This window comes from Doryrhamphus excisus, linkage group LG14, assembly GCF_037039965.1.
Source record: "Doryrhamphus excisus strain RoL-2023G ecotype Guam linkage group LG14, RoL_Dexc_Guam_v1.1, whole genome shotgun sequence".
In the NCBI taxonomy this organism is placed as follows: domain Eukaryota; kingdom Metazoa; phylum Chordata; class Actinopteri; order Syngnathiformes; family Syngnathidae; genus Doryrhamphus; species Doryrhamphus excisus.
In genome coordinates, this window is record NC_136370.1 from 18,006,987 (window position 1) to 18,030,518 (window position 23,532).

General features: G+C 36.3%; 1 protein-coding gene across 7 annotated transcripts; it reads right to left on the minus strand.

Annotated features, from left to right (window-relative positions):
* Positions 1-8,783: 8,783 nt before the first annotated feature.
* Positions 8,784-23,529, minus strand: vsx2 (visual system homeobox 2). Of its 7 annotated transcripts, XM_078796162.1 has the most exons (10): positions 23,124-23,529; positions 22,646-22,719; positions 20,906-21,024; positions 19,506-19,724; positions 17,956-18,222; positions 17,180-17,794; positions 16,884-16,968; positions 16,448-16,571; positions 11,146-11,326; positions 8,784-9,480 (listed from the first exon to the last, which is right to left on the minus strand). In XM_078796162.1, the coding sequence occupies exons 6-10, from the start codon at positions 17,622-17,624 to the stop codon at positions 9,107-9,109; spliced, it is 1,209 nt and encodes a 402-aa protein (XP_078652288.1). In that variant the 5' UTR covers positions 17,625-17,794; positions 17,956-18,222; positions 19,506-19,724; positions 20,906-21,024; positions 22,646-22,719; positions 23,124-23,529; the 3' UTR covers positions 8,784-9,106. The 7 variants fall into 7 exon arrangements, with proteins under 7 accessions (XP_078652288.1, XP_078652289.1, XP_078652292.1 ...); XM_078796163.1 differs by lacking the exons at positions 22,646-22,719; positions 23,124-23,529 and adding an exon at positions 22,292-22,367; XM_078796166.1 differs by lacking the exons at positions 22,646-22,719; positions 23,124-23,529 and adding an exon at positions 21,767-21,823 and having other exon boundaries at positions 8,784-9,417.
* Between the last annotated feature and the right edge of the window lie 3 nt (positions 23,530-23,532).

Here is a 23,532-nt window from a genome sequence, read left to right on the forward strand (position 1 = left end):
ACCTTACCCCTAGCCCTAGCTTAGCCCTAGCCCTATCTCTACCTCTACCTCTAACCCTAACCCTACTCCTAACCCTAGCCCTAGCCCTAGCCCTAGCCCTAGCCCTAGCCCTAGCCCTAGACCTAGCTCTAACCTTAACCTTAACCTTAACCTTAACCTTAACCTTAACCTTAACCTTAACCTTAACCTTAACCTTAACCTTAACCTTAACCTTAACCTTAACCTTAACCTTAACCTTAACCTTAACCCTAACCCAAAAACCTAACCCTAACCCTAACCCAAAAACCTAACCCTAACCCAAAACCCTACCTCTACCCTAAAAATGTGGTCAAATGTGACTGGTTGAGCTTCTTCGTCTGTGTTTTAGTTGAGGAGCTCCACCTGAGGAGCACCACCTTTATGAAGTACTGGTCAGCCAAGTGGTGATGGTATGTGATGGTATTACTCCCAGCGATGGATACTTCATAAAGACATGGATATTTGACAATCTATTCCACATTGATGTTTGGTACCAGCACCGAGGTTCAGTTCACCGTGAAGAAAAAAAAGCAGGATCCTCTGACCTCTGCTGAGTTTGTGTCGTCTCCTCTTCATCGTCTCTCCAAACGAGCGTGAAATGTGACTCGATGGGGGTTGAAAGCGGCGCTCTCGTGGACGGGGGGCTGTGAAGTGGGCTCGTTCTGCCGCCGAGCGTGGCACCGCAGTGTTGTCTCATCCCTCTGCAGCGCCGTGGATAGGTGGAGGCTTCACCCACGCCTGCTCACGCTGGAACAGCACAAACCGCTTCGATTAGTCATCCACCCCCGGATGAACACTTCAGCGTTCAGACCAGAACCTCGGCAACATACCATAATATACCATGTATCATTTCAACGTCTAAAATCATCCATCCGCCACTCAAATGTGATCACTGTACAGTCATTTTTAAATTAGCGCTATTTTGGGGTTCTACTGTCATCTAGCATTACTCACAAGAAACGATATTAAACGATACGTTATATTCTGGTCACTAGGGGTCAGTAATGTTACATTAATGATGGTTGTCACGTCAAGGCCTCGAACATGTAATGTCCCTCTGATGTACACTTGATACTTATTAAACTTTATCAGCTACCGTATTTTCTGGACTATAAGTCACTCCGGAGTATAAGTCCCACAAGGCCAAAACTGCATAATTAGGTCGAAAAAACATACATAAGTCGCACTGGAGTATAAGTCGCATTTTTTGCGGGTTTATTTACCGCATTTTCTGGACTATAAGTCGTTCCAGAGTATAAGTCACACAAGGCCAAAAATGCATAATTAGGTAGAAAAAACATACATAAGTCGCACTGGAGTATAAGTCACAAAAGGCCCAAAATGCATAATTAGGTAGGAAAAAAAACATACATAAGTCGCACTGGAGTATAAGTCCCACAAGGCCAAAAATGCATAATAAGGTAGAAAAAACATACATAAGTCGCACTGGAGTATAAGTCCCACAAGGCCAAAAATGCATAATTAGGTAGAAAAAAACATACATAAGTCGCACTGGAGTATAAGTCGCATTTTTTGCGGGTTTATTTACCGCATTTTCTGGACTATAAGTCGTTCCAGAGTATAAGTCACACAAGGCCAAAAATGCATAATTAGGTAGAAAAAACATACATAAGTCGCACTGGAGTATAAGTCACAAAAGGCCCAAAATGCATAATTAGGTAGGAAAAAAAACATACATATGTCGCACTGGAGTATAAGTCCCACAAGGCCAAAAATGCATAATAAGGTAGAAAAAACATACATAAGTCGCACTGGAGTATAAGTCGCATTTTTTGCGGGTTTATTTACTGTATTTTCTGGACCATAAGTTGCTCCAGAGTATAAGTCACACAAGGCCAAAAATGCATAATTAGGTAGAAAAAAACATACATAAGTCGCACTGGAGTATGAGTCCCACAAGGCCAAAAATGCATAATTAGGTAGAAAAAAACATACATAAGTCGCACTGGAGTATAAGTCGCATTTTTTGCGGGTTTATTTACTGCATTTTCTGGACTATAAGTCGTTCCAGAGTATAAGTCACACAAGGCCAAAAATGCATAATTAGGTAGAAAAAACATACATAAGTCGCACTGGAGTATAAGTCCCACAAGGCCAAAAATGCATAATAAGGTAGAAAAAACATACATAAGTCGCACTGGAGTATAAGTCGCATTTTTTGCGGGTTTATTTACTGTATTTTCTGGACCATAAGTTGCTCCAGAGTATAAGTCACACAAGGCCAAAAATACATAATTAGGTAGAAAAAACATACATAAGTCGCACTGGAGTATAAGTCACAAAAGGCCCAAAATGCATAATTAGGTAGGAAAAAAAACATACATAAGTCGCACTGGAGTATAAGTCCCACAAGGCCAAAAATGCATAATAAGGTAGAAAAAAAACATACATAAGTTGCACTGGAGTATAAGTCCCACAAGGCCAAAAATGCATAATTAGGTAGAAAAAAACATACATAAGTCGCACTGGAGTATAAGTCGCATTTTTTGCGGGTTTATTTACTGTATTTTCTGGACCATAAGTTGCTCCAGAGTATAAGTCACACAAGGCCAAAAATGCATAATTAGGTAGAAAAAAACATACATAAGTCGCACTGGAGTATGAGTCCCACAAGGCCAAAAATGCATAATTAGGTGGAAAAAAAACATACATAAGTCGCACTGGAGCATAAGTCAAATTTTTTGTGGGTTTATTTACCATATTTTCTGGACTATAAGTCGCTACGGAGTATAAGTCACACAAGGCTAAAAATGCATAATTAGGTAGAAAAAAAACATACATAAGTCTCATTTTTTGCGGGTTTATTTACCTTATTTTCTGGACTATAAATTGCTTGGAGTATAAGTCCCACAAGGCCAAAAATGTATACTTAGTTATAAAAAACATACATAAGTCACACTGGAGTATAAGTCACATTTTTTGTGGGCTTATTTACCGTATTTTCTGGACTATAAGTCGCTCCGGAGTATAAGTCGCATAAGTCGCATAAGGCCAAAAATGCATAATTAGGTAGGAAAAAAACCATACATAAGTCGCACTGGAGTTCTTAAGTAAGTAAGTATGTACTCATTCCTGATCCTATCCATCCTGGTCACTCCCAATGAGAACCTCAGCATCCTCATCTCTGGCACTGATAAGACCAAACAACATGGCTGGTCTCACCAAAATATTGTTATTAAATATGACGCTAACTTGTTTTGTTACTGTTACTTTGACACAAAGCTAAGATGTTGCATAATATTTGTCACATAGATCCCAACATAATCTATATTATATATATATATATATATATATATATATATATATATATATACAATCTATCCAATTAGAAGCCCTCATTTAATCCTGTTGCTAACGCACGGTGGCATGCTGTTTGAAGCTCATCCAGAGATTATTCCCGCATGCACGCAGATACATTTTATGTATATTTGATTATTCCAGCGAGACTTTCTAGGTCAGAGGGTCTCACTCACAATAAGAGGAGCAGCAGTGTGGCTGAAAATCAAAAAAAAAAAAAAAACAAAACTCAGCAAAGAACATTCCAAAACACAGGATTTTTTTGTCATAGGATTGGCTGTTATGCTATCACTCCTAAGGAATCCACTGGCGGAGGACTCAAACTACATACTGTACGCAATGTATGAATTATAAATGACGTGCAGTATAATCCTTTCTTATATGGCTTCCCATCACTGTAGATGCCACTTTTCCTGGTAGCTTGGTTGACTGCAGTATACGTCAATGGTTCCAGTAACAGGTGCAAAACATACCACTAATAATAATAATACATATAGCAATAATGGTGTCATTTTGGGGGGTTTCACAGGGCAAGAAGCCATAATTGGTTCCTTGAGTGGGTGCTGAAAATGACCCCAACATGCTCTCTGTATGAGGCAGGAGAAGCATATCATTTCTCCCACCCAATCGGCCACAAAAACATAATAATTATGCTTTTATAGCAAGAGGAATATTGATGGAATGTAGTAAACTGCATATATAATGACCAATCCTTATAATTAAACATAATCATACACTGAAAAGGAGTACAACAAAGCGGGGGCTGAGGTGAGTTTGAGTTTCGTGAAGTCGTCAAAACTCTTTTCCACCTACCCAAAATCTACTGGAAAAAACGCCCCAGACTAGCGGGACTGGTAAGTCACCATGGCATTGATTCTGATCTATGGAGTATGTAGTGACTGACTGTAGTTCAACTAGCCGTCGCTATAGCTTAGGTTAGCATTCATGCCACAGCATGTAAATTATTTTTTTGTTACAGGTACTTTTTTGCTTTTGAGATAGCTTTATAAGAAGAATAGGTAAATCCCTTGTCCTTGTCTTACATAGGGATTATGGTTGATGGGCAAAATTCCCCCCAAAAAAGGGGACTTTTAGGGTAGAAAATTAGGTAAAAAAAAAACATACATAAGTCGCACTGGAGTATAAGTCGCCAAAATGCATAATTAGGTAGAAAAAAACCTACATAAGTCACACTGGAGTATAAGTCGCCAAAATGCATAATTAGGTAGAAAAAAACCTACATAAGTCACACTGGAGTATAAGTCGCCAAAATGCATAATTAGGTAGAAAAAAACCTACATAAGTCACACTGGAGTATAAGTCGCCAAAATGCATAATTAGGTAAAAAAAAAAAAAACATGCATAAGTCACTCCAGAGTATAAGTCGCCAAAATGCTAAATTAAGTAGAAAAAAACATACATAAGTCGCTCCAGAGTATAAGTCGCCAAAATGCTAAATTAGGTAGAAAAAAACATACATAAGTCGCTCCAGAGTATAAGTCGCCAAAATGCAAAATTAGGTAGAAAAAAACATACATAAGTCGCTCCAGAGTATAAGTCGCCAAAATGCAAAATTAGGTAGAAAAAAACATACATAAGTCGCTCCAGAGTATAAGTCGCCAAAATGCTAAATTAGGTCGAAAAAAACATACATAAGTCGCTCCAGAGTATAAGTCGCCAAAATGCAAAATTAGGTAGGAAAAAACATACATAAGTCGCTCCAGAGTATAAGTCGCCAAAATGCAAAATTAGGTAGGAAAAAACATACATAAGTCGCTCCAGAGTATAAGTCGCCAAAATGCATAATTAGGTAGAAAAAAAACATACATAAGTCGCACTGGAGTATTAGTCACCAAAATGCATAATTAGGTAGAAAAAAACATACATAAGTCGCACTGGAGTATAAGTCGCCAAAATGCATAATTAGGTAGAAAAAAAACATACATAAGTCGCACTGGAGTATTAGTCACCAAAATGCATAATTAGGTAGAAAAAAACATACATAAGTCGCACTGAACACATTGTTATATAATTATTCCTGAGATGTGGAGAAAAGCATAAACAACCATAGATGAGTCCTTTCCAGTTTAAGTCACCTTTTTCATGTAAAATCAAGACTTATTTATTTTATTTTTGCAGGGGAGGGGATCCTTAAAATAATCATAGCGGGGGCCGCACGTTGGATGCCACCGTAGTCGAGGAAAAGATCAGAGATTGTCAACTTTAGGAAGACATGTCACTACATCCTGCAGCCTTTTTCCACTGCATCATCTTTGAATCACATCACACACACACACACACACACACACACTTATCTAGGCTCACACCACAACAACCCCCCCCCCCCCCCCCCACAGTAGAGCCACACACTGTTTGCAAACACAGGATGCAAACTCCACTGATAAGAGTCCTCATCCTGTTATTTATCACTTGGTGGCAACAAGGGAACCCTGAATATCAACTCTATTGGCAGCCCTCCTTAAAGCTACGGCGCCCCAAATAGTATCTAGGCGGCTCCCAGATAAGACAGGAGGCTTTTAATTGCTTTTTATACGCTTGACGGGGGAGAAGCGATGTCGTTTAAATCGGCCTTGAATATGAAGCGGGGACAAACGGGTAACATGGCCCATCAATTCACGACACACACTCGTATTGTTCAATTCCATGACCTGCTATTAGCTAATCAAAAGTTAAAGACCATGAGGGATTCCTAATGAAACATCTCCACATAGTAGTTATAGCTGCCGTTTGACACCCCTGCACAACCTGAAGCTCTGTTGTTCCATTGGAGGAAAACATCTCAGGTGGGATTTTACGTTTGAGACCATCAGGAGATCAGAGTTGCATTTTTTTTTCTTCCACCTTTCAATGTCCCATACTTTCATGTAAATGCCATTTGGATAAAAATAAAAATAAAAATAAAAATAAAAATAAAAATAAAAATAAAAATAAAAATAAAAATAAAAATAAAAATAAAAATAAAAATAAAAATAAAAATAAAAATAAAAATAAAAATAAAAATAAAAATAAAAATAAAAATAAAAAATACCTGACAAAAAAAAACCAGCAGTGAATCCACTGTCAGGCCAGGTACATGGTTCAAGAGCCTAACAAGCCACAAAAATCACTACTAACATAACAGTGATGTTTCCTTTTCCACTTTCTCATGCACTCCAAATCATTATTTTTCACTTTCGACTTTTTTCCACTTGCAGAAGCTCATGAATGGTTTTGATTTAGTTTTCTATTGGAGAAAAAAACACATCTAGCAGTGATTTACCATTAAGAGCAGCTTTAAGTTGCTTATTCATTGCTTTGTTCCAAATGAGCCCACTGTGGAAAAACAAGAGCCCTTGTTTGTGCTGCAGCCTCACTTTACTTATTAATTATTTACTTGATTACACTCTAAAGAGTAATACGTGTTGTTGAGTTCAAGGCGGATACCAAAACAGCAGCTATTGATTACCAGCCTAATAAAAAATACACAATACAGGTGTATCAGTGATAATACACCTTATAATAAACTATTATTTATATATGTCTTGTTTCTTTTCACCGCTAGGGAAAGCACTATCGTTAATAGGCATTCATCACTAGCTAGTTAGCATCATTTTAGCTTCTATATATATATTTCTCAGAGCCTCAAAACCTACTCGTAGTGATAAATTAACTGTATTAAATAATCATAACTAACTACATAAGTGTAACATACAAAGGTACACTTATTGTTTTAATTCGGACGTATTGAACCAATAAGCTAGTTTGTTAAATTTAGTCCAATACTGACACCATGCGGTCTTTTAATGTATTGCAAGAAAAGGACAAATACTGTTTTGATTGTTGTGATACAACGTCGAAAAACATACCTGTATGATGAAAAGTATTGATCCATATATCATATTACGGCTTCACAAAACATGACAGCATGATTGTTTTATATATATTCTATAATAATAATACTGGCTGGTATGAATCTCCTTGTCAATAACATAATAAACTATTATTTATATATGTGTTATTTCTTTTCACCGCTAGGGGAAGCACTTCCAATGTACACTATCGTTAATAGGCATTCATCACTAGCTAGTTAGCATCATTTTAACTTCTATATATCTTTCCCAGAGCATCAAAACCTGCTCGTAGTGATAAATTAACTGTATTAAATGTCATAACTCTTATTGTATCATATAAAGGTACACTTATTGTTTTAATTCGGAAGTATTAGACAAATACGCTAGTTTGTTAAATGTAGTCCAATACTGACACCATGTGGCTTTTTAATGTACTGCAACAAAAGGACAAATACTGTTTTGATTATTGTGATACAACTTCGATATACATACCTGTATGTAGATAATCAATAAAAATCCTTCATTATTACTTAAAAATGATTGTAGAAATGTTATGTGCAAAAACAATGGTTCTAATATTAATATTTAATTAATTTTTTGTTAAATTAAATTAATATCTCAACTGACAGAAGACGCTGCAGTGTTTAATTTAAGCACTAGAGGGCAGCACATCCTCACTTTTGACTGATCTATCATCATAGCCTCTCAGAGGATTAACTCGGCGGCGTTTGCACTTTAAGGACTAATCCTCACTCTGTGCATGTCTTGGCCTCGACAGATACATTTGGATGAAACTTTTGGAGATGATCCTCACTCCACTGGTTTATGGAAGCTAGTGACTGTAAAAGATGCAGGAAATAAAAAATATTCTAAATGAAAATAATCTAATAATAGCAATAATGTAGCCGTACATAAAACATATCTAACACTGAATAGACAAATGGGGCTGCACGGTGGACGAGTGGTTAGTGTGCAGGCCTCACAGCGAGGAGACCCGAGTTCAATCCCACCCTCGGAGTTTGCATGTTCGCATGTTCTCCCTGTCCGTGTAATACGGTTTCCTCCCACATTCCAAAAAAAACATGCTAGGTTAATTAGCGACTCCAAATTGTCCATAGGTATGAATGTGAGTGTGAATGGTTGTTTGTCTATATGTGCCCTGTGATTGGCTGGCCACCAGTCCAGGGTGTACCCCGCCTCTCGCCCATAGACAGCCGGTTGGGATTCATTCAAACGGCTTGGAAAATTGTTACAAAGTCCCGTACTCGGGCGTTCAAGTGTATTTTTCGGTAAGAGGTTCGAACACACATGAGCAGCAGCGTTAAAGGCTGCTAACAAGTCTTTGGCCGTAGATAAGAGCATGGATCAGATTTTGTGGCGGCTGCTTTCGCTCTTTCGGTCGCTGTCGCCCCCCCCCTCCCTGGAATTTAATCTCAAATTGAAGGCTCTCAACTGCGACGGATTATCAGCGCTAACCCAGGCATGCAAGCAAGGGGACACGGGGAGGGGACTCAGACTCTTCTAATGAGGCGAGTCAGCCGAGCATCAACAAGTATCTTCTAAAAATGAGAATAATATTGTTTACTCAAATGATGGACACCAGAAAGTCATATTTAATAATAAAAGATGATTTCCATGTTACACGGTTTAAAGTGAAACAAGTGGTGGAAATGTGCTTTTGAGAAGATACATCATAACACAGGACAACAATCACGTTCCGTAAAAATGTCGGCATTCAGCAATTGAACACGGATGCGGAAGTTCCTGATCCTGATTGTGGTGGAACCACCAAGAACCATTATCTTCAATGTGGATGTTTTTCGGAAGCGGATCACGTAAGGAAAAGTGCATTTGCGGCTCATCTTCTCCAGAGTCCAGAAGCAGAACAATGAGCGGTGAGTTCAATTGCAGTCCGTATTTTACAGGTTTTGTGTCTCCTCCGCGGGACTCAGAGGAGCACTCGTCTTATCCTGCTGCTCCTCGTCCAATGAGGTGTCATGATGAACCGTTCCCAGGACTTTGGCACTGTGCTCCTGTGCTTTGGCTCTAAGGGCCGCGATGCTGTTCTCTCTCAGTTCCTCTTTAGAAATGGACGACTTGCCCTTTGACCTCCGCTCCGCTTCCTCAGAATCATCAGGTCTCTGAGAGCTCGGCCGTGGCGGCTCGTCGCACTTGGCGGCAGTGGTTGGTTCCGGCGGTGCGGGGACCTCCATAGATTTCTTGTGCATCCCTGCAAAGAGTTGCGGGTATTCAGATTTAGAATAGCGTCTGCTGACTGGTAAGCCATCTTGAACTGAAAACAGCAAGCAAAGAAGGTTCTGCTTTAGAAGGCAAGTCAAGATAGTGCAGGTAGATACTTCATACATCTCCATTTCATGGGCCGTATACTGACCCCCATGACAAATAAACGCTTGTTTCGGTTGTAAGTGTGAGTGACAGGAAGAAAAGCTCTGACTCGCTTGGGTAGAATTTGTTTGTATGTACAGCAGAATTTTTTTTTTTTACAAAATTTTTTTTTTTTTAAACAAAAAAAATTTTTTTTTTTTTACAAAAAAAATTCTGACAAATTTCATATAATAGCCCCCCCCAAAATGTTCTTAAGTAAATAATTGTATATTTTTAAAAAAAAAATTTATTGATTTTTTTTTACAAAAAACAAATTTCATATAATAGGGTCCCCCTAAAATGTTCTTAAGACCTCCTAAATCAGGGGTCTCAAACACGCGGCCCGCGGGCCAAATGTGGTCCGCAGGACACTAGTCAGAAAAAATTATTACGTTTGATTAATATTCATGTTAAAGGTTAAATAACTGTTAATAGTTATCCTCCCTATCCGTGTGGAAGTGGTAAGTTTTTGGCTTTTTAAGTTGAAAGGAAATAACTTGAAGACTACCATTTAGGTCGCTATAGCTCTCTAGTTTGCGAGTTAGCATGTGTCTCAAGACCCTGCAGTTGCGCAATATGTTGTAAATAAAAAAAAAGTATAAATGTGACTATAGTCGTGTTTTGTCATGTCTACAGGGCTCTAATAATGCTTTGTTCATTTTAATCTGAAAAAAAATTATTTGTCTACCCACCAACTATATGTGGTTTCTTAAGTTTTTCGGGCAAAAGGCGGGGTACACCCTGGACTGGTGGCCAGCCAATCACAGGGCACATATAAACAAACAACCATTCACACTCAAATTTGGAGTCGATAATTAACGCCAATTAACTTAACATGTTTTAGGAATGTGGGAGGAAACCGGAGTACCCGGAGAAAACCCACGCATGCACGGGTAAAACATGCAAACTCCACACAGAGATAGCCGAGGGTGGAATTGAACTCGGGTCCTAGCTGTGATGTCTGCGCGCTAACCACACTTGGTATCAGAAATTGAGAGTTGGACGATATCGGCATATCGTTTTTTGGCAAAATCCCTATCCCACCACCATACACTGGATAGACACTTGCGTTTTTGTATCCTTGTTATAACAAATCACTGCAGTCGTCGCAATTTTACTTCCTCGTTTTTTGTAACAAACTAAATATTAATTTATTCCGTAATGGCGCCCTACAGCCACGTAAATTCTACCAACTTTTTATGTGATGGTTGGCCGTTTCGTCGACATTGTGGGTTTTGCCGGAGGGAGAAAACTTGCAAATATACAGAATTCAGATTCTCTAAACTGTTGGAAAATGATTGACAGTGGTCTCAGGCCAATCAGGATGAAGAAGACAATGGGCGGATACGAATAACGAATAATACAGAGGTTAGTAACCGGACCGAAAAACAAAGTAGCTGTTGATGCCCCGTTTCCATGTGTCAGGGTGCTATTGAGCAAACAACAGGGAGGGACTTAGACTCGCACACACATTCGTAAATAGCAACATAAACACAAATTCATTCATGAACGTTAGAATTCCGAGTAGTTTTTTTCAGTTTGGATACAGTAGGAAGATGAGCAAGGCACTAACCTAGCAACCACGGAGCACAGGACTCCATGATGCCGTCCTTGGCTGACTTGAGGATGGACTCGGGAAGAGGGATGGAATGTCGCACCATGGCGCCGTAGAGGCCGTACTCCGCCATGACGGTGCTGCGACCCCAGCACTTCTCCCTCTTCCTCCACTTGGCCCTACGGTTCTGGAACCACACCTGTGATAGCAAAACAAGAAGGTCAGCCACCATCCCGTCATTTGAATATGAGTGGATTTTATCATTAGTATGAAAAAGATGGGTTGTTTTATATTCGGAGTCTAGAGATATGTTATATATGAGATATGATAAGGACATGTAAACCATAAACTGCTGAAGGGTTGTGAGCACGGCTATTCCTTTCAGTAATGAAAAACAGTCTTGGAAAGAAAAAAAGAGGATTGTCTTATATTCAGAGCCGTCTTATATTTTGGTCAATCAATATATTATAGGATATTTTTACTTTCTACCTTGTTTTTTTCAATTGTGTTTTTGATATCATCTTGAAAAACATTTGTCTAAATACAGATCTTGAAGCAAATAGGTTGTCTTATATTCGGGGCCATCTTATATTGGGTCCAATATGGTACATATTTACTGTCTACCTTGTTTCTTTCAATTATATTTTGAAAAACTTTCATCCTAAAAACACATCTTGGGGAAAAAAGGGGATTGTCTTATATTCAGAGCCGTCTTATATTTTGGTCAAAACAATATATTATAGGATATTTTTACTTTCTACCTTGTTTTTTTTCAATTGTGTTTTTGATATCATCTTAAAAAACATTTGTCCAAATTCAGATCTTGAAGCAAACAGGTCGTCTTATATTCAGGGCCATCTTATATCGGGGCCAATATGCAACATATTGACTTTCTACCTTGTTGCTTTCAATAATATCTTGAAAAATATTCATTATTCAATAATGAATATTCAATATTCAAAAAAAAGGGGATTGTCTTATATTCAGAGCCGTCTTATATTTTGGTCAAAACGGTATTTTACTTTCTACCTTGGTCTTTTCAATTGTGTTTTTGATATCGTCTTAAAAAACATTTGTTCAAATACAGATCTTGAAGCAAACAGGTTGTCTTATATTCAGGTCCATCTTATATCGGGGCCAATATGCAACATATTGACTTTCTACCTTGTTGCTTTCAATAATATCTTGAAAAATATTCATCCAAAAAACACATCTTGAAAAAAAGGGGATTGTCTTACATTCTGAGCCGTCTTATATTTTGGTCAAAATGATATATCATAGGATATTTTGACTTTCTACCTTGTTCTGTTCAATTGTCTTTTTCATGTTGTTTTAAAAAACATTTGTCCAAATACAGATCTTGAAGCAAACAAGTTGTCTTATATCTTAAACAGGTTGTCTTATATTCAGGGTCATCTTATATCGGGGCCAATATGCAACATATTGACTTTCTACCTTGTTGCTTTCAATAATATCTTGAAAAATATTCATCCAAAAAACACATCTTGGAAAAAAAAGGGGATTGTCTTATATTCAGAGCTGTCTTATATTTTGGTCAAAACAATATAATCATAAGATATTTTGGCTTTCTACCTTGTTCTGTTCAATTGTCTTTTTGATGTTGTTTTAAAAAAAAAACATTTGTCCAAATACAGATCTCGAAGCAAACAAGTTGTCTTATATTCAAAAAAAGGGCATTGTTTTATATTCAGAGCCGTCTTATATTGGTGTCAATAGGGTATAGAATATCAGACATTTTGGCTTTCTACGTTGTTTCGTTCAATATTGGCTTAGAGGTGTTGTCTTATATTGGGTGCAAAGGGGTAATTTAACTTATCAATGTTTTAACTCAATGACAATGGACCTATTGGCAACATTATGCAAATTAGGTGTTATATTTTCATATATTTCCGCGTATTAAATTTATCTCTGGATGTAAGCTTTTTTTCACTATTTTTTTTTAAAAGATAATTCAAAGTGATTTTTATTATGGTCCATAAATTTTCGGTGAAGGTCCAGCCTGTGATGATACAGTAGATTCCATTCATTATCAAATCATGAAAAACATCATATTTCCAAGCTTGTTATTATTTAAAAAAAAATTCCTGATCATTTTAATGATAGCTTTTATGATAAGAGATTGCTTCTTGTGGCCGTCAAAGGGAGCGGAAGCTGCAAGGAGGAGTCGACCCTGGGGCACACCGAGCCTGATTGAAAAATAAGTTAATTTCAGCCCCAATCGATGGCGGCCAGGCGGGCAAATATCACGGGAAATTAAACTAGCGGGACTCGGGGGAGCGAGGCTATTGACCCACGCTAATAAATTCAATGTAGTTATTTCATTTGAGCTCCAACGTGTCCGCAGCAGCCTCACAGTCTCATTTAACTAATTACACTCAATGAGGACAATTGGGTGTTCATTTTTATTTAGCAGTGAGAGAGGAGCAGGCCTGCAGCGGCTCTTATTTATTTCTTCATTTCCATGTATTATTTATTGGGGATGTGGCGGAGGGGGGGGGGGCCCTTAATGAGAACGAGATTAAAAGGCGGCCCCGGCAGATGGATGGTGCAGGTCACACAGCAATCTTCTCCTGCCTTGATATAGCTTGATTAGGTCGTTAGTGTCTCCTTCCTTCCACACAACAAATTGTTGCACTTCCAAGTCAACCTGATGAGGAATGATGTGTCCCGGGCCAAGAAAGAGGGGGTGACATGTCCTCGTCAGGGGCGTGACTAGGTTCTGAGGACAGGGGGGGTGGCTTAGCCCCCTGGAGATGCACAGGATATGAATGAATGTAGTAGACGTTCAAAAAAAAAATCCCCAAAAATCAGGATATAATTTTCCCAATTTTTGACAATTTAGTAGAGATACTCAATTGTTTTAGGCTACCATTAAATGTACACAAGTACACACAATCTACACTGCAAAAAAACGCTGCTCAAGCTCTGCAAACATTCTGTCCAATGGACAGTCATCAATTATATAATAATCATTATTATATTATTAATTAGCCTATTATTATTACTATTATCATTATTATTATTCTGATTATTACTACTACTACTACTAGTAGTAGTAGGTTAGTATTAGCTAGCTTATTGGCCTGCTTATTAGCCTGCTTTTGTCCTAGTATATGAAATTTGTCAGAGATTTTTTTGTAAAAAAAAAAATTAATTTTTTTTTTTTATAAAAAAATATTAAAAAAATTTTTTATAAAAAAATATATAATTATGTAGGAGGTCTTAAGAACATTTTAGGGGGACGCTATTATATGAAATTTGTCAGAGATTTTTTTTGAAAAAAAAATTCTATAAAAAAAATAAAAAATAAAATCAATAAAAAATATACAATTATTTAAGAGGTCTTAAGAACATTTTAGGGGGGGCTATTATATGAAATTTGTGAGAGATTTTTTTGTAAAAAAAAAAATCAATTAAAGATATCAAATTATTTAGGAGGGGCTTAAGAACATTTTAGAGGGACCCTATTATATGAAATTTGTCAGAGATTTTTTTGTAAAAAAAAAAATCAATAAAAAAATAAAAAGAAAATCAATAAAAAAATATACAATTATTTAGAAGGTCTTAATAACATTTTAGGGGGGGGCCCTATTATATGAAATTTGTAAGAGATTTTTTGTAAAAAAAAAAATCAATAAAAAAAATCAAATTATTTAGGGGGGCTTAAGAACATTTTAGGGGGACCCTATTATATGAAATTTGTCAGAGATTTTTTTTTGTAAAAAAAAATCAATAAAAAAATAAAAAGAAAATCAATAAAAAAAATAAAAAGAAAATCAATAAAAAATGTGCAATTATTTAGAAGGTCTTAATAACATTTTAGGGGGGGGGCCTATTATATGAAATTTGTAAGAGATTTTTTGTAAAAAAAAAAATCAATAAAAAAAATCTAATTATTTAGGGGGGCTTAAGAACATTTTAGGGGGACCCTATTATATGAAATTTGTCAGAGATTTTTTTTTGTAAAAAAAATCAATAAAAAAATAAAAAGAAAATCAATAAAAAAAATAAAAAGAAAATCAATAAAAAATGTGCAATTATTTAGAAGGTCTTAATAACATTTTAGGGGGACCCTATTATATGAAATTTGTCAGAGATTTTTTTTTGTAAAAAAAAAACAATAATAAAAAAAAAGAAAATCAATAAAAATATACAATTATTTAGGAAATCTTAAGAACATTTTAGGGGGGCCTATTATATGAAATTTGTCAGAGATTTTTTTGTAAAAAAAAATCAATAAAAATTATCAAATTATTTAGGGGGGCTTAAGAACATTTTAGGGTGGTCTGAAGCCCCCCTAAAATAGGCCTAATGACACCACTGGTCCTTGTCCTGTTTTGTTATTTGTGATTAAATATGGTAATCTGCCACATGGGCTGCTTTTTGCTGCAAAAAGCCAAAGAACAAGCAAAACTTGTTAAGTTAGTCCTTTGCATTCCTACAAGCATTGCTGTTTTTTGGTTCAAGAATCATTTGAGTATTTCATTAATGGTTTTGGTTCATCAAAATATGGTCACACTTATGCATTTTGGACATTAAAGATGGTCAGTGTGGGCTTAGCTATGGAAAAAAACATCCACATATTAGCTTTGTGTTATAGATGCAAATTAGTGTAATTAATATCTAATAATCCATATCATTTATCATGAATTAATTCTATTCATAAAAAAATGCAGCGGATTTAGAGTGTATCAAAATATGGTGGATCATGATTCAGCATTCACACTCACTGATATTGGTTTAAAAAAAAAAAACAAAGTTATGTTTATTTGGTTTTCTACCAAAATAGACCCAAAACCCTAACTGGGTGATTATTTTTAATACATGATAATATGTAGCACTTTGTTTGACGGTCCTTAAACGCACCAAAACTGTAACTGTAACATCCATCATTCGATACAGTTGAATAATAGTCATTGATTTGACAATGCTAACATCAAGCTAGCCCATGCTGGTGGTACCAGAAGGTAACCCCCCCCACCCCCACTTTATATTTCCATTGGCTTTATAACATTAGATTATTTGTAGTTATGCTGGCACTATTTTGCATATTTAAGTATTGCAAGAAATGCTCTTTTTTATTAAAAAATAATAATAATTATCATTGTATGTAGCAGGGGGGTTGAAATTGTATTGTTATTGTATTGAAATTTAAATTCTCCAACTTTTGTGTTGAATTTCAGTCCTCATAAAACCACATTTAATTCATATTTATATTATTTATAGAGGTAAAATATTAAGAATGACTTGATGATGTGCTAATACAGTATTTTTTTTTTTATTATTTTTAGTGTCTCACCTGTATTCTGTCTTCAGGTAATTCTGTTTTCATGGCCAACATCTCCCTTGCGTACACATCCGGATAATGGGCCTCGTTGAAGGCCTTCTCCAGCTCCTCCAGTTGATAGGATGTGAATATGGTTCTATATTGGACAATTTCACCAAGAATAAAAAAAAAAAGCACGTGGAAGGGTATTAAAAATGGAGTTGAACAAGAATGTCATTAAAATCATCAATCAATCTGATTTGTAAATGAAATAAAAACTTGATGAGATAACATTTACTATAAAATTAACACATTTTATTATAGTAAACTGGATTTAACATTTTATTATTTGTCAAGGTCAAATATGTGAGTCGGGGTCATTTCTACTTTATGAAATACATATTTTTTTAATATGACGATGAATAACTAATATTTATTTTTTTTTAAGTAAAAAGAAATAAACGCTGACCTGTGACGTCTTTTCTTCCGTTTCTTGCTTTGACTTATTGAAGACTTGGACAGTTTTCTTTCATTTGAAGACAAATCCTCAGAGTCTGGATGAGAAAAAAATATTAAAATATTTTTTTTTTCGTACATTTTTTGTTGAAAAATATTAGTTTTTTAATTATGATGATGGTGCACTAACAAAACAAATACCCTATTCATAATAATCATGCATTTATGTTATATTTCTTGGTTTAAACAAGGCAGAACAGGCTAATTAAGATTAATTAAGATTAATTAAGAATTAAAAAGTACACGGACCGGAGCTTGCAGACTGGCTGGCGTCCATCCGCCCGGATGAGGTGGTGTTATGCGGCTGCAGGTGAACATCCTGCGGGTCCAGCACCCGCTCCAAAAACGCAGGCTGGCGGTAAAACGCTGGAATTCCACCGGGGCCGATTAATCCCATCCCGACACCCAGGCCGGCGGGGCCGAGCATGGACCTCGCGGCGATGAGATGCGCCCCGGCCGGCAAGGAGTTGAAGGTGGTCCTCGGCGCCGCGGAGGGCTCCTTGTTGTTGAGCCCCAGGATCTCCTGGATGCCGAAGCCCGTGCACCTGCCGGGCGGGTGGGTGGAAGTGGTTTTGGCCTGGTGTTGTTGGTTGATGACGATGGTGCTGTTATTCCCTCCGTTCGATCCCAGAGGACTTGTTCTCTCCGCTGGGTTTAAACTTCCCGACATGACTGTGCCTTGTTTGCCCGTCATGGTGAGTTTGGCTTCGGGGAGGTTTTGAGTGGGTTCTAGCAGACTGGTCCCCGGTGCATGGTGTTGCACAAGTGCATGGGCGTCTTTAGCAAATGGTCCCTTTATCCAACAGGTTCATCCCAACAAGAGGCAGGGCCCAGCAGCCAATCAGCAGCGAGGATTCAGGATTCCTGTGGATCATGGATGCATTAGACGGACCCCCTCACTTTCATATCTGCGTGTATTTTATAACAAACATAAACAACAACAAAAAAAATTAAACGGGTGCATCAGAAATATGTCCCACGTCGTGCCCAAATCCACATTAAAAATACATTTATGAAATTCTCACCTTTTAATGTCTTCCCAATCTGAGCTCAACCGATGCATAAATCATCTCGGGATGAAAAATGGCCGGGAAAAGCCGTCAAATCAAAGGCAATCCACCAAATAGGACAGGTGGACGGCGTGGAGTCACGCATGGTGTGGGCTGCGGCGTGGGGGCCGTGCGGCGTGTTAATCCCACAGCAACAGATTAAAGGGCATGGGAGCCCTCCACGGAGAGGAAATGATAAAACACACAGAAAAAGGCTGGAAAATGGCCAAGTCACATCATCTGCTGTGGAAATAATAATCATCATTTTTAAACATATTATACTATATAAGTCAATAATTATTGATAATTATTCTATAATATATAATAATAATAATAATATATACTACATATAATTTATATATATATAATATATTATATAATTAGCTGGGATAGGCTCCAGCACCCCGCTCGTGAGGATAAGAGGTAGAAAATGAATGAAAAAATGAATATAATTATTAATAATAATTATATAATATATATAATACATAATATAATATAAATAATAATAAATATAATATATATAATATAATATATAATTAGCTGGGATAAGCTCCAGCACCCCACTCGTGAGGATAAGAGGTAGAAAATGAATGAAAGAATGAATATAATTATTAATAATAATTATATAATATATATAATACATAATATAATATAATATGAATAATAATAAATATAATATAATAATATATATGATATAATATATAATTAGCTGGGATAGGCTCCAGCACCCCACTCGTGAGGATAAGAGGTAGAAAATGAATGAAAGAATGAGTATAATTATTAATAATACTCTAACCATATAATTATTAATAATAATTATATAATACATAATATAATATAAATAATAATAAATATAATAATATATAATAAATACATTAGCTGGGATAGGCTCCAGCACCCCGCGACCCTCGTGAAGAAAAGCGGTAGAAAATGAATAAATAATACTCCATATTATTTAACCATATAATTAATAATAATTATATAATATATATAATACATAAATATAATATAACTAATAATAAATATAATATAATACATATAATAAATATATTATATAATTAGCTGGGATAGGCTCCAGCACCCCCCGCGACCCTCGTGAGGATAAGAGGTAGAAAATGAATGAAAGAATGAATATAATTATTATTAATAATAATTATATAATATATATAATACATAATAAATATAATATAAATATTATATAATAATAATATATAATATAAATAATGTATAATATATATGATATATAATAATATATATAATAATAATAATATTCCAACCATAAAAAAACAATCAAAAGCCTTCTGGTTGACTTCTAGGTCTTAAAAACCATTTATTGTTGTTGGCCAGGGAGGTCCAAAGTCTGGCCCCGCGGGCTATTTGTGGTCCACATGTTTGTTTTTTTTTGTTAATTGCCCCGCGGCTTAAAAATAAAGTTAAAGGCAAAATATGTTGACTTCTGTGTCAGCTTAAGAATGAGCATTCACCAATTAAACATGACCAAATTAACAATTAACATTACCACTGACCTGACTTGCTTCTCCAACACGTCACGGCATCCTTTGCAACATCTCACACGGAAAGAGGACACAAACCAACACAAGCCACGACTGAACAGAATCACAGCATGAAGTTGAAGAAGCACGTCCGATGATCCACTTGAAAACTTCTAATTCACATCAAACATGTTGGAAATGAGCCGCCGAGTCGGAGGCAGGAACATATTGCAGCTCCAATTAGTGCTTGGCCTGTTGAAAGTAATTAGGGCCTATTTAGTGGAAATTCTATTAATGAAGAAATCAATGTTATTAGGATATGCTAATGACACATCAGCCTGTTGGGATCAAGCCATTCATTAACATGGAAAGAAGAGGGTGGGGGTGGGGTGGAGGTAGGGGGCGGCTGAATGGCCTGTCAGTTGCTGGCAATTTAGGGCCCCCCTTTCTGCCTCCATGAGTAGAATCTATATAGAACAGGGGTCTCAAACACGCGGCCCGCGGGCCAAATGTGGCCCGCAGGACACAAGTTTGAGGCCCCCGCCTTGATATGAAAATTTAATGTTAGTTTGATATGGATGCTGTATGGTATCAGGTACCCAGAAAAAAAATTATTACGTTTGATTCATGTTCATGTTAAAGGTTAAATAACTGTTAATAGTTATCCTCCCTATCCGTGTGGAAGTGGTAAGTTTTTGGCGTTTTAAGTTGAAAGGAAATAACTTGAAGGCTACCGTTTAGGTCGCTAGCTCTCTAGTTTGCGAGTTAGCATGTGTCTCAAGACCCTGCAGTTGCGCAATATGTTGTAAATAAAAAGAGTATAAATGTGACTATAGTCGTGTTTTGTCATGTCTACAGGGCTCTAATAATGCTTTGTTCATTTTAATCTGAAAAAAATAATTAGTCCACCCACTAACTATATGTGGTTTCTTAAGTTTTTATTATTTGCCGTTTTATTATTATTATTATTATTATATTTATTTATTACTGATTGATGGTTTTCTTTATTCTTGATTTCTTTATTTTTCATCTTATTTTGTGCAGAAAAATAAAAATTAAGATATTTGAGAACAGTGGAATGTTTTATCAGAGTTTTTATTGTAGAAAATCGGAACCAAAGCACTGAAAAAGTTTGGATATTTTTCTGTTTTTAATAAATGCGTTTGTTTTTTTTTGGAAAACCTGATGCGTCCCAGCCTTGCCTATACTCTAGCTCCAGTAGCCCCCAGGTAAATTGAGTTTAAGACCCCTGATATAGAAGCTTCCGGTTAGTTTGTTGATGGAGCAACACGTCTCTCTCTCTTTGCTGTGTATGGCTTTTTTAATAATCCTGAGCGAGCATGGCAGCAGCCTGATTTGCATGCAGAGGAGACGCCGCCCTAATAAGGCTCCAGATTAGACGAAGATTTAGCTGTTGGTGTATACGTACGTACATAGTAGGTGGCCATCGAAGAGCATTGCAGATTAAAAAGTGAACAGCTGGTCTGGAATTTTTTTTTGTGTGTGTTCATCCAGCTACTTCCTGATGTTGCACACAAATGAAGATGTCCGACTATAGGAAGAGCAAAGATACAAGGTGGTTATAGCAACTTGATGACACCATCGACCATATAGTAGCAGTCCACAAAAAAAGTTTCTGCAAGACCTGGCTCTACCACAATTAATGTCATGTTTAGCATAGCGGTCCATAGACATTGCTTAATTAGGCGAGGACTTGATTAATTTGCACTAATTGACAGCTAATTTAAGAACCGGGGGGCACATTGGATTGACATTTTGTTGGGGCTCAGAGGGTAGGCGAGGTCACGGCATGAACCGACCCCCCTCCACCACCTCCTCCTCCTCACATCAGGAGGACAAATCTGCAGACACTGACCCCCGCTTTCTGGAGACCAAACATGTGTTGACAGGCAGGCGCCCATATTGATGATGTCTGTTTGATTACCATGTCAACACTGGTGATCGATGTTGAGCCGTCAGCGTCAACAAGTGTCTGAGGCCAAGCGACGAGGTCAATTTGTGAACGGATTTTATAGCAACTTTACTAAATTGAGTATAAAAAAAAAGGTTTTGTTTGGGTCTGTGGGATGATGTATGATTAGAGAGTGATCTGGTCAAGTTGGAACATAAATGTAATAATAATAATAATAATAAAATAAATAAATAATAAAAAATATAAATAATAATATAAACAAATAAAAAATAAATAATAATTAAAAATAAATAAATAAATAATAAAAAATAAAATAGAAAAATAAACTGGCTGTTAAAACTACCTTGCACATAACTCTCACCTTAAAGTAACAGTATCCTGTTTAGGGACCAGCGAAGCAGGAGTCTATCCCAGTTGACTTGTGCGGAAGAATGGATTTTTGTGAATGGATTTTATAGCAACTTTATTAAATTGAGTATAAAAAAAGGTTTTGTTTGGGTCTGTGGGATGATGTATGATTAGAGAGGGATCTGGTCAAGTTGGAACATAAATGTAATAATAACAATAATAATAAAATAAATAAATATATAATAAAAATATAAATAATAAATAACAAATAATAATAATAAATAAATAAAAATAATAAATAAATAAATAAATCTGGCTATTAAAACTACCTTGCACATAACTAATATAATATAATAAATATATTAATAATAAAATAAATACAAATAAATAAAAATAAATAAAAATATAATAAAAAATATAAATAATATAATAATTAATAATAATATACTAATAATAAATAAATAAAAATAAATAAATAATAATAAATAAAAAAATTAAATAAACTGGCTATTAAAACTACCTTGCACATAACTCTCACCTTAAAGTAACAGTATCCTGTTTAGGGACCAGCGAAGCGGGAGTCTATCCCAGTTGACTTGTGCGGAAGACAGGCTGTAACAAATAAGATTTTTTTGTGAATGGATTTTATAACAACTTTATTAAATTGAGTATAAAAAAAGGTTTTGTTTGGGTCTGTGGGATGATGTATGATTAGAGAGGGATCTGGTCAAGTTGGAACATAAATGTAATAATAATAATAATAAAATAAATAAATATATAAAAAATATATAAATAATGATAAATAACAATAAACAAATAATAAAAATAAATAAAATAATAATAAAAAAATTAATAAACAGGCTATTAAAACTACCTTGCACATAACTCTCACCTTAAAGTAACAGTATTCTGTTTAGGGACCAGCGAAGCAGGAGTCTATCCCAGTTGACTTGTGCGGAAGACAGGCTGTAACAAATAAGAACCCATGACAAGTCAACAATTCCAGCATCCTCACCCCTGGGATAAAAACTAGACCTGCACACAACATGCTATAAAATGAGCTATTCCGGAATATACTCCAGGCTATAAAAGCCATAGCATTACTTTAACCCCCCCCCCTGGCCTGCTCCACAGCATCTCTCCGTGGTCAGAAAATTGTACAAATGATCCATGCAGTTCAGACGGTGACCCGGGTCGGTGTGGGAGGTGAAGTCACCGAAGCAGAGACGGCCTCTGTCCATGTGCATTGGAAAGACATTTTTTTGGGGGGGGGTTATTAGAGGTCCGGGAAAAAGTGTAACTTGTTGGCAGCGAGCGGTCAGAGACCGAGCGACATCTCCAGCCGAGAACAGTCAGAGGCGTTGTCTTACCTAATTATGGCCGACAAACTTCTTTTTGTTTCCCATCGGGCATGCCTGTCTGCTTCTCTTTTTGTCTGACCGCTTGCTCCGACGATGCTGAAGTGTGCTAATTAGAAGAGAAATACTCCTAGTAATTATGTCAACTCTGATTAAAGGTGATGACAATGAGCAATATTATTTGTACGCAATGTTTTGTGTATTAGGGACCCTTGCTTCCAAAGCTCATTAATAGAAAAGTATTGCACTGGTCGTCACTTGGTGCAGCGCCACAAGTTATTGCCCTCATTTAACATTTACTTTCAAACTTAGCTTCTCTGGAAGTTTAATAACTTGTAAGTCATCGTTTCGTTTATAAAATTTATTACCGCAAAACAGCAACAGTGTTAAAATGGAAATGAACATAAATAAGGAACAGTGA